The sequence below is a fragment of the Scleropages formosus genome, unplaced genomic scaffold (assembly GCF_900964775.1).
Source record: "Scleropages formosus unplaced genomic scaffold, fSclFor1.1, whole genome shotgun sequence".
Taxonomy (NCBI): Eukaryota; Metazoa; Chordata; class Actinopteri; order Osteoglossiformes; family Osteoglossidae; genus Scleropages; species Scleropages formosus.
The window spans coordinates 54,483-65,944 of NW_021641051.1; the positions used below are offsets into that span (position 1 = coordinate 54,483).

Consider the following 11,462-nt stretch of genomic DNA (forward strand, 5'->3'; position numbering starts at 1 on the left):
GAGACAATGCAATCTGACGTTACCTGTGGCCGGATGAATATGAACATCTGCCTGGATCATGAAATCTGTACCCAAAAGAATGGGGCAAGACAGGTTCGGAATTACAGCAAAGCGATGTGTGAACAAGTGACCCAACAAGCTCACGGGCAGCCACACAACACCCGAAGGAGTGCACTGTTTTGAGTCAGCCAACTCAAGTGGGGAGAAAGTCCAAGGGAGAACAATATCCTCATTTATTCCACATTTAAGGAGAGTGGATGGATGGACTGCTGAAATGGACGTGCCGGTATCCAATGTCGCCTTCAGAAAAACCTGGTTAACCATTACCATTGACGACAAAGGGGAGTTCTTAGACTTCCGTGGGCTGTCCTGCACCAAATTAACGGAGTGAGAACCCCCTGTCCTCTGTACGCTGGGCCCCGGTTCCGGGTTCTGGTTTCCACCCCGGGGCCTCTGAAACCTACGTGGTCGAGCACCCGGGTCACCCCTAGTGTCTTGTGGAGCGTTTGGGTTCTCTTGATCTAGCTGAGGACTAGCAGCTGCCCCCCCACCAGGTTCTGTGTTTCCACTCTGCCTAGTTTTCTTACAGGTCCCACAGTTACACGTGGTGACCCCGGGGGTAAAACATTTGTAGCAGTGCAAGTTTGGTTGCCGGGTCAGCTGAGCAGAAGTGGCAGTCCTGTTAGGGGAGATAGGCCCCAAGGCAGCATGTAGCTCATGGGCAGTCAGGAGCAGCTCAGTTAAAGTTGTGGGTGCGGCCGCATGGAGGGCCAGTCTATACTGGTCTGAGACATGCCGGCAAATCACCTCGATCTGTTCTTGCTCAGACGGCGGTTGCCTCAGTCGTTTGAATTCAGTCACCAGGTGAGCGACAAAAGTGGGAAGTGAGTCATCAGTAGCCTGAACACTGTCTAAAATTCCTCTCCAGATCTTCTCTTCATTGTCTGTTGGTAAGAATGCTTGACGAAAGTCTAGTGTTCTCGTCAAGGTGTAACAACCGCAGACTAAACACCAAGCTAAACTCCATTCAAGATAAAGAGACGAGTCGTCGTTGTATTTTTTGAGACTTTACTGATGACTCCTTCACCAAGACATGGAATGAAAACTATAACCAAAATACAAAAAAATTAAAGAAAATCAATTTACAAAAATAGTCTGTATCATTATTTTACATAACAAAACATTATATACATGTGGCAAACATTAACATAACCATACAGCTTACATGTACATGTTCATTTGTAAAAACATTCTTAGAACATAAATTATTCTATATTTTTATAAAATAATTCTTAATATCCTATCTTTAAACTCTAAATAATAAATTCCAGTCACTTACAACATTGATTTCTCAGTCCTTAGCTGTGGATGCAATCAGATCCTTGTGCTTCTGGCCATGTGGCTTCCTTGCTTTTCCTGGTCTGACAACTGGAAGTGATGCGCTCAGAAAACAGGAAGTGATGCGCTCCAGAAAACAGGAAGTGATGTGCTCAATTTTGAATGAACTTTATCAACAAAGGAAAACACTCCAAAACCCAAAATGAACTAATAATATCTTCTAGACATGACAGAAAGAGATCTGAGAAATGTTCCCATGACAGTAGGTGGGGCTGCATGGCAGAGTACCACTTCCGAGACTCTCTCTCAAACAGCCTCGTCAACTCTAGAAAAAACCGAGTATCAGATAAGCCAACCGCTGTTTTGTACAACGAAACAGACTGAAGCCAATCCTCTGGGTCAATAGAATCACCCCCATCAAACTTGGGTGGCACAAGGCCAGAAAGGTGAGCAGAACTAATCAGCGGGGGGTGTGGACATGACTGGGCTGTGCATTCGGAGAGAGTGTGTGCCGCAGTGAGAGTAGTGTGCCCAGGATGGGCACCAGCATTCTGTCCATGCGAATGTTGAGAAGCCTCGGCATCTCGACTATTGCGCTTTGTGAGTGTGCGTGTAGCAGGGGTGGAGGTAAACATAGGATGTGTGTCTGGTCTCTGTGAGTGTGAAGAGGTCTGGATCTCAAACTGCTGTAGCAAGCTGTGTTGTCAGTCAATAGACATACTAAATGCAGATGTCAGCGTATTTACTTGTTGCTGTAACTTTTTTACCTGAGCAGCAAGACGCTGAATTGTGACCGAATCATCACCCAACAGCCCAAGTGGAACACCATCACCTTCACCATCGTCATCCACAAATGCAACAATACGTCTAGCCATTATAAATGTACTGAGAGAATCAAAACAGAAATGTGACCACGAATAACTGGAAAGAAAATTATCCTAAAGCAGGTCAAAGCAGCACATTTGCATTAGGAAGATACTGTATTACAATACATAAGAAAATAATATTATCATCAAATATCCTTACATGTATTAAACTCAGTACTAGTCAGTTTTCATTATTTTGCTATTAACTATTAACATATATTACACACTCACATACAATTATTAACCTTTAACCCCTTTTTTTTTCTTAAATATCCCTCTCCTCTCTTTCACGGTGCGTAGAACTCCGTAGCAAATGGGAAAAAGACGAGGAAAAATGTCCCACGGTGTGCCCAACTGGAGTTTTAGGTTGCCACACCGTGCACGAGTGAATGAAATATCGTAAATCCGCGAGGCAAGGAAATAAAAAGTCGAATTCCAAAAATAGTTTGTCTGCTTCCTTCGTCATCCACCAAAGACATACTTCAAATATTACTCACTGTCCAGTGTCCAAACCTTTCGTTCTGAGGGTGTTCATTCACAGTTCGGGCGCCATTTGTAACGATCTGGCTAATGAGTTAGCCCAGATCCTCATGTGGATTCCAGAAAGGCGTATAATTATATAAACCCAGACGGACACAGAAAAAAGGAAGCTCTTCTTTTTAATATCTTGTAGGCAACTATGGATGACATATTTCACACAGCTGTCTTTACGATAAAATAAACAACATTAAAGTAAACTCCAAAACGTGCGAGACACAAAATGTGTACACGGCCAAGTATATCAGCCTGCGCGCATGCGGGAGAGAGGACCGAGGGGTGGGTCAACCCCTTAGTCTCCACCATAATACGTCATCATTACAAAGTGCTCCTTTGATTGACCGAGGTGGTGTATAGGGTATGGAAATTATTGTCTGTTATTTATTATTTAGTGTCTGTTTCCATGAGATCTCCACCAGGGAGTCCAGCTTCATTCTGAGAACTTAACCAGTCTTCCTTAACTTGTTGATCCTCTTGGCATCACCTGTGGTAATGCAATTGCCTCATTATTCATCAGTAAAAATGACTGGATGTATAAAGCTGAGCAATTTTCACTTGAGTAAGTTGCCTAAGTAACTTGATGAACAAGAACCACAGAACCTGAAGGACTCTTTCTTTTCCTGTAGAAGGCCAAAAATTAACTGGCTCATCTAAAGAGCTGCGGCGAGAGCAGGGAAACAGGACAAGGTCTCCCTGTACTGCTCAAAAGTGATTGCTCCAAAGATATATTAAATTATTATTTGAGCTCACAATTTGAATTCAAACCTTGGTGCTTTGAGTGCAAGGTCTGTCCTTTATACTAATCTCCACCCTAAATGGTGATGAATGATGAATAAACTTTGTACAACTACTACCCACTGGGATAGCATGAAATCTTAATTACAGAGTTCACACTAGTATTTTTGATCTACAAAAACTGTAACAGTGGAGTACTCTTGATGACTTTCTGGTACTGCTCTAGGAATAAACACAAAATGGGACATCTGTGCCCTTTCCACTTGCCCGTTTGTACCTAGTGGTCTCTCTCTTCATTCTGTCTACAAAAGAATAGCGTCATTTTTTTCCAGCATTGTCATCTGGTATGCCCTGTCATACCTTAATGGTCTTAACATCCATGAATCTGTGTAGAGACACGATCCAACATGTTCAAGAAGCACACGAGCAAGAACTGATAGTCAGTATTCATGCATTTAGTCTTTTGAACTTTAACTCCATCAACCAGAGGTCTTCTTCCTGGGGCAGACATACTGAGTGAGCAGCAGTGTTTAGTAGTCTCCCTCTGTGCTTCAGCAGCACGTTCAGTGTGATGATGTCATGACCTCATAATTACAGACTGATGTAGCCCACCCACTCGATTCTGATGTTTTTTCTCTAGCATGGGAGGTGAATCGGTGGTGTCTACAGCACAACTTTGGGATGCGTGTACTGTCGCCCCCCCAACTTCGGGGTATGGCTCTTGCTAGGGTGAGGAGAGGCCCAGTTAGCGTAGTACAGCTATACTGTTATATTACAGTCGTATAAACCTCCCATACTTCACACACAGCGACCCAGCCCCGCCTTCCTTTGCCGTAAAAAAGAACATTCACACCTACACAGGGACGGTTACAACATTCAGGTGAAATAAGCCCAACAAACATTTAATATAAAACGTCCACACAAATAATTCACACCACCAAAACGAACACGTTTTTTTTCCCTTTTATGCGACTCAGTCTCTGGTGCCGGCGTCGTCTCGTTGGCGCGCTTTAGTCTGGAGCTCCTTATCCACCACCGAGGGAAATTCCCGCCGTTACTCACGGTTTTCGTGCAGGGCAGGAAACCGACAGCGACCTGTCCTCACAGCCACTCTCTCTCCAGTGAGGATGGCGGGACGATGATGGCGAGTCCTGGCGACCTTCTCTCCGGGGCCAGTCGCGCTGGCCAAACCCTAATCCTCCACTCCCCAATCCTCCCGGGCTGGTTGTCGCTCGCGCCGGTTTTTTTTTTCACAAAACCCCCTTCGCGCGAGAACGAACCCAAAACTGCTCGTTCTCCTCGCCCGGTCTCCCCCAAAAAAAACTCCCCTTTTTCCCCCGGAACATCCCGCCCCCAAACATCCAACTACACGAGAACAAGTTGCGTAGGGGCTACACTCTTCCCCCACCAAATTTGTCATGTCCTCATGACAAGCAACCCACATCACGTCCATCCTTTCAACATCATATTAGAACAGAATATACATTCCCTTCAACCTATCCACTTGTACAAAGTGCTGGTGTATCTCCGGATAGGAGGTGAAGAGAAACTAGCGAAACCTTCCCCAACCTTAACTGAAATAGCTCTATGTGTGCTAACAGCTACTGTAGTGGGGCTCCCCAGCTTATCATAGGTGAGTCGGGTAGGGGCCCTTCTCAGTCGCTGAGGCCGCGCAGACCCCGCCGAGTTCTCTGCGACATTATCCCGTCCCTCACTCACTTCTTCTGCTGTCCGTACCCCAGCACCACACTCGACTTCATCTCCCGGAACATCCGTCCTACAAGTTGCAGTGGGTCCATCCACGTCCATCACTGCCGGCCCCTCAACCGCAGTCATTTCCAGCCCTGAGCCATTCGTGAGAACATCCAGACCCAAATCCAGGTCAACGAGTTCAACAGATCCACTGCTTAAAGGCTCTGGCTCCGGTGACCTCCTCTGAGGATAACAGTCATACCAGACCCCCGTTTCTTCTTCTTCTGAATCAGACTCAGGCTCCCTTGCACATTCCAGTTCAACCGCTGGCAAGCATGAGCGACCACAACTCTCATCTCTCGTTTGGAGCCGCTTACTAGCCCTCCTTTTAAATTTGGATGCCTCTGTAGTCTTTTCAGACCGCCACCGTACCTCCTGCCCAATAGGCAGAATGTGATTGCGGTGCAGTACTTTCCCAGGGCCCAATTCACCCTCTGGCTTCAATCTGAACACAGGCAACCCAGGAAGTTGATCCTCCACAACATAAGGGGTGTCCTTCCAGCGGTCAGCAAGCTTGGCCTTCCCCTGCAGTCCAAGATTTCGAATCAAGACGCGGTCACCAGGAGCTAAAGGGCAGTAACGGACCCTCTGATCGTACTGTCGCTTGTTCCCTTCATTCCTCTTTTTCGACACACTCTCAGCCAACTGATATGCAGCTTGAAGCTCACGCTTCATGTTTTTGACGTATCTTGTATAGGATTTGTTGGAGGTACCGTCACCCGATGCTCCAAATGCCACATCTACTGGCAACCTAGCCTCTCGACCAAACATTAGGAAATACGGCGAGTAGCCGGTTGACTCATTCAGCGTGCAGTTGTACGCATGTACGAGATAGCCAATGTGCTTACCCCATTTCCTTTTGTCTGGCGCGTCAAGGGTCCCGAGCATATCAAGCAGAGTTCGGTTAAACCGCTCCGGCTGGGGATCGCCCTGAGGATGGTAAGGTGTAGTTCTTGATTTCTTTATGCCGAGCATGCCCAACAACTCATGGATGAGCCGACTCTCAAAATCCCTGCCTTGATCAGAGTGCACCCTCTTGGGCAGCCCATAGTGGATGAAGTATTCTCCCACAGAACCTTAGCGACAGTTTCCGCCTTCTGATCCCTAGTTGCAAAAGCTTGAGCATAGCGGGTGTAGTGATCTGTAATCACAAGCACGTTGAAGAGGTTGCTGGAATCAGGCTCAATCGTCAAGAAATCCATGCAAACGAGATCCATCGGTCCATCACTGCGAAGATGCGACAACTCAGCAGTTCTCTTGGGCAGTGTTTTCCTCTGAATACACCTGAGACAGCTTTTACAGTACCTTTCAACCTGTGTCTTCATGCGAGGCCAATAAAACCTCTCCCGTAGCAGCCCATAGGTCTTCTCAAACCCAAGATGGCCCGACTGGTCATGTAGAGACTGGAGTACTGTCTCTCGGAACTCTTGGGGAAGCAACAGTTGCTGGCGAGGCGGCTTGTTGGGTGGCTTACTCATCCTGTACAATACGGAATTCACAACCTGTAACTTATCCCACTCTTTCAGCAGCAAAGACACATCAGGATGTCTCACTTTGTTGGCACGCTCGGCATTCTTCTGATTAACCGCATGCCACACTTCGCTAATGCAGGGGTCTTTCTGCTGTGAATATGAGAGGTCTGTTGGAGTCAGTTGGGGCAGCTGCTGAATATTCAGGAAAGACAAGTTGCAATAGGCTTTGGGTACCGCCCCTTTTGATGAGCCCATGAGATCAATCGCTCTGCAGTGACGATAGCGAGGTGGTCTGACTGAGGACATCTGGCAGATAGCTTGGACTGAGTCAGCTGGCATGGCCCCTCTCCCCTGAGATGCCTCAGGAGGGACATGTGAGCGCCGTGACAAGGCGTCTGCCTCAACATTCTGCTTCCCGGGGCGGGTACTTCAGGCTGAAATCATATGTGGCCAGTTCTGCCAGCCATCGATGCCCTGCTGCATCCAACTTGGCTGTGGTCAGGACATAAGTCAATGGGTTATTGTCTGTGTGCACCTCAAACTTAGCTCCATAGAGGTAATCATGCAGCTTGTCGGTAATCGCCCACTTTAATGCCAAAAACTCTAGCTTATGGGTGGGGTAATTTTTCTCTGCTGGGGTAAGGCTTCTGCTGACAAAAGCCACAGGGCGCAGGCCTGCTCCCTGATCCTGATAGAGGACACCCCCCAAACCTTCTCTACTAGCATCAACATGTAGCACATAAGGCAGTCCTGGATTGGCGATGGCCAAAACTGGGGCCTCTGTGAGACTCCTTTTTAGCGTTTCAAAAGCTTTCTCGCAGTCCTCATCCCACCTAGGACCAAACGGCTCTGAAGGGTGGTGCCACTCCTTTGGACACAGACCTGATGTTGGTTTCCTTCCATGCTGAGAGGCAGTCTTAGCCCCTGCCACTCTTCTTGGTCCTCTAGCTACGATGCAGCCCTGCAGCAGCTGATTTAAAGGATAACAGACCTTGGAGAAATCTTTCACAAACCGTCTGTAGTACCCACAAAACCCGAGAAAAGAGCGAAGAGCAGTAATGCTCTCTGGGCGTGGCCACGACTTCACTGCGTCAACCTTCGAGGGATCTGTAGCAATGCCATCTCTGGACACAACATGACCAAGGTAAGTCACCGAAGGGCAGCAGAACTGGCACTTGTCCAAAGACAACTTCAGTCCCTCCTCCTTTAGTCTGTCCAGCACCTTTAGAAGGCGCTGCTCATGCTCTTCCAATGTTCGCCCAAATACAATAATATCATCAAGATACACCAGGCATTCCAGAAGATTCATATCTCCTACAGTCCGCTCCATGACCCGTTGGAAGGTTGCTGGGGCCCCACATATCCCTTGGGGCATCCGCTCAAACTGGTAAAATCCTGCGGGACAGATGAATGCGGTCTTTTCCTTGTCTGCCGCGCTCAGAGGGATCTGATAATAACCACTTCTGAGGTCCAGCACACTGAACCACTGGCTACCACTCAGGCAAGCCAAAGCATCCTCCACCCGAGGGACTGTGTACTGATCAGGAATTGTTCTCCTGTTCAGGGTTCTGTAGTCCACACACATACGTATGGTTCCGTTTTTCTTCCGAACCACCACTATCGGAGAAGCGTAAGGACTCCGAGATTCTGAGATGATTCCAGCCTCCTTTAGATCATGGAGATGTTTCCTCACATCCTCTAGATCCCCTGGCGGTAAACGTCTAGAACGCTCTCTGAAGGCGTTTCATTCGTCACTCGAATGTGGTGCTGCGTACTCTTAGCACACCCTACATCAAATTCACTGCAAGAAAAGACCTCTTTCCTCTCCATCATTTTCCAACACAGTCTATCCTTCCACTCAATAGACACAGGAGAGTCCCCAAAGTTGAAAGAGGAGGGGGATAGTTGAGACATATGTGGCATCGTCTCCTCCCTACCTAGCCCCTTATTCATCACATCCACTGGGAATAGGTGCGCAATAGGCATTCCACGTTTTAATGTCACCGGCTGCTGAGACACATTCCTCAAAGTGACTGCGAGGTGACGGCACTGGACAGTTCCTGGCTCCTCTACAACAGGCATTACCAGCAGCCCTTCCGGGAAAGGGCCCTCCTCTGGGTGATCTACAACCACGGCCTGACTATTCAGGTGCCCAGGAAACTTTGGAGTGCCAATCACTGTAGCAACACCCCCTGGGGCCAGAGTGAAAGGCTTGCTCCTCGTGAACCAGACGGTCCCTCGCCTTTCCTCGGCCAGGCCGTCAGAAGCTTCCTGGAACTTCTCATACGCTTCTTTTATTACTGGGTGGACAGCAAGGGTAGCTAAGAAATTTCCCCCCTTTTGATTATGCAAGACTGGAAGAGCCTCCTAACTATGGAGGTGTTTGTACCAATCACCCCAGAAACCTCCCCTTTCGCAACCGGGTCTGGACACACAAGCACAAGCGTTTCTATGGTCTCCACTACTCCAACTACGTCTCCAGTGAACTCCAGTTTCACGCACAGATAGCCATCATATGGATATTGCTCCACACTAAGGCCCCAAATCTCTAGGCACTCGATAGGGGTCAAAGGCAAGTGCTTCAAATACTGGTCATAGAAGGAGCGATACAGTAGAGTAATCTGGGAACCGCTATCGAGCAAAGCTTTAGCGTAAATGCCCTCAATTTGTACCGAGACAATAGCACTGGGTCCAACTAAACCCTCTGGCAATATAGCCTCCCTTTGCCGTAGCATATCACACCTGGTGGAACGTGTCTTCTCCGGGGCGGCAGGCCGTTCCTTCACTGGGCCCCTGGGAAGTTTCCCGGCGGCTGCCTTAATTTCAATAGTCGGTTCGTCACCTTTCGAAGGTTCTCTGGATTAGGACACTCTCGCTGGAAATGCCCATCTTCACCACATCGATAGCAAAAAACACCAGCACGATACTGGGGTCTGGGAGCACCCTCCCTTCCGCAGGCATACAAGGTCCCTGTACCCTTCGGATTGAGATTCTGCATGGTCTGCTGTGGTATGCCATCGGAGGCAGCTATCGAGGCAGAAAACAGCCGGGCAACCTCCGTCTTTAGCCCTCTGAACTCTTCCCTGAGCCGTTCTATTTCCTGACCATTCCCCGCTACCACAGGTACTGCAACATTTTCAGGCTGCACTGGTACGGGGGAGGGTTGTAGCGCACCCCACACACCTAACCATTGCTGGAAGAGCAGCGTTCCCCACACTTTGCCTTGCCAGGATCATTTCCTCTTCTTCTCGGACATCACGGAGCAACTCTGTGAAACTTGGAGGAGGTTTAAGCTTATACATCGTTCGGATGCGCATGGCAACAAGATCATGGGACAGAGCTCCTCGTGCAACCTGCTCAATGCGAATTTGGTCCAGGTCGGCCACCTCAGCCCCACCTTTACGATGAACTGCATGCAACAGTTTGTCTAGACGGAACAAGTATGCTGATAGTTTCTCACCTTCCTGCTGGAATGTACCACGGAACCTTACCATGAGATCAGCCGCACTGTCTGTGGTCCCAAAAGCTGCCTCCAGGGCTTTGAGGTAATCATCGGCAGTGACAGAGGGGTTACTAACCCTTAAGCACCGGACAATGTCTGCTGCTGGCCCTTTGAGACTCTCAGCTATCCTCTGCTTCTTGACAATATCTGAACACTGCCATTCATCCAACATGTGAGTGGTCTGCTCAGCCCAGGCATCATACTCTTCCTCTCCCGGTGGAGTTGGTTTCACACCGGAGAACAAGCGAAGTTTACGATAGCCGAGTCCGTCCATAGGCGTGGCTTGGCATTTCTCCACAAGTGAAGAGATGGCATCCACGAGTTTGGTGTTCAAGTCTGGAGCGACAGGTGGCGCTGGAGTAGGCCCAAACCAGCCTGAGACATCAGCTAGAGTCTTCCCTTCACTTGCTAGGAATGACAGGAATTTTGCCTGGAAACTGCCTCTTTCACCAAGTATTGGACATTCTCGGGTCTCGCTGACATTAACCACCCAGGGCCCCGACTCACCTCCAAAGGCTAACTGTTCAGGTATGGTAGCCTTAGTCATATCATTTGTGGTTTCAACTAACACAAGTTGGTTGTCTCCAGCCGGTTCTAAACACCGTCCCCTTACCTTACAATGACCAAATACTCCCACCCCATCCAGCACCTTGTACACAGTCTCATCAGTAATGTCAACAGAAACCCCACTAAGCACAACAGCTTTTCTTATATCAATACCCTTGTCGTTACACCATTGGACTATCTGCTTTGACTCCATGTTACAACAACTTTCCAGACATCAAACCACAAATCATATCAAAGGGACATCAAATCATACAAAAATATACTCACAAATACAGAAAACAGTAATCAGATCCCGGACGAGCCCCCAAGTGTAGCCCACCCACTCGATTCTGATGTTTTTTCTCTAGCATGGGAGGTGAATCGGTGGTGTCTACAGCACAACTTTGGGATGCGTGTACTGTCGCCCCCCCAACTTCGGGGTATGGCTCTTGCTAGGGTGAGGAGAGGCCCAGTTAGCGTAGTACAGCTATACTGTTATATTACAGTCGTATAAACCTCCCATACTTCACACACAGCGACCCAGCCCCGCCTTCCTTTGCCGTAAAAAAGAACATTCACACCTACACAGGGACGGTTACAACATTCAGGTGAAATAAGCCCAACAAACATTTAATATAAAACGTCCACACAAATAATTCACACCACCAAAACGAACACGTTTTTTTCCCTTTTATGCGACTCAGTCTCTGGTGC

At 48.2% G+C, this 11,462-nt stretch overlaps 1 protein-coding gene across 1 annotated transcript; it reads right to left on the reverse strand.

Annotated features, from left to right (window-relative positions):
- Positions 1-4,967: 4,967 nt before the first annotated feature.
- LOC114909798 (uncharacterized) lies at positions 4,968-10,749 on the reverse strand. Its single transcript, XM_029249606.1, is given in 8 exon segments — positions 4,968-6,301; positions 6,304-6,968; positions 7,129-8,437; positions 8,440-9,000; positions 9,090-9,288; positions 9,543-9,727; positions 9,918-10,610; positions 10,710-10,749. Coding segments are annotated over 8 exon segments (4,986 nt in total).
- Between the last annotated feature and the right edge of the window lie 713 nt (positions 10,750-11,462).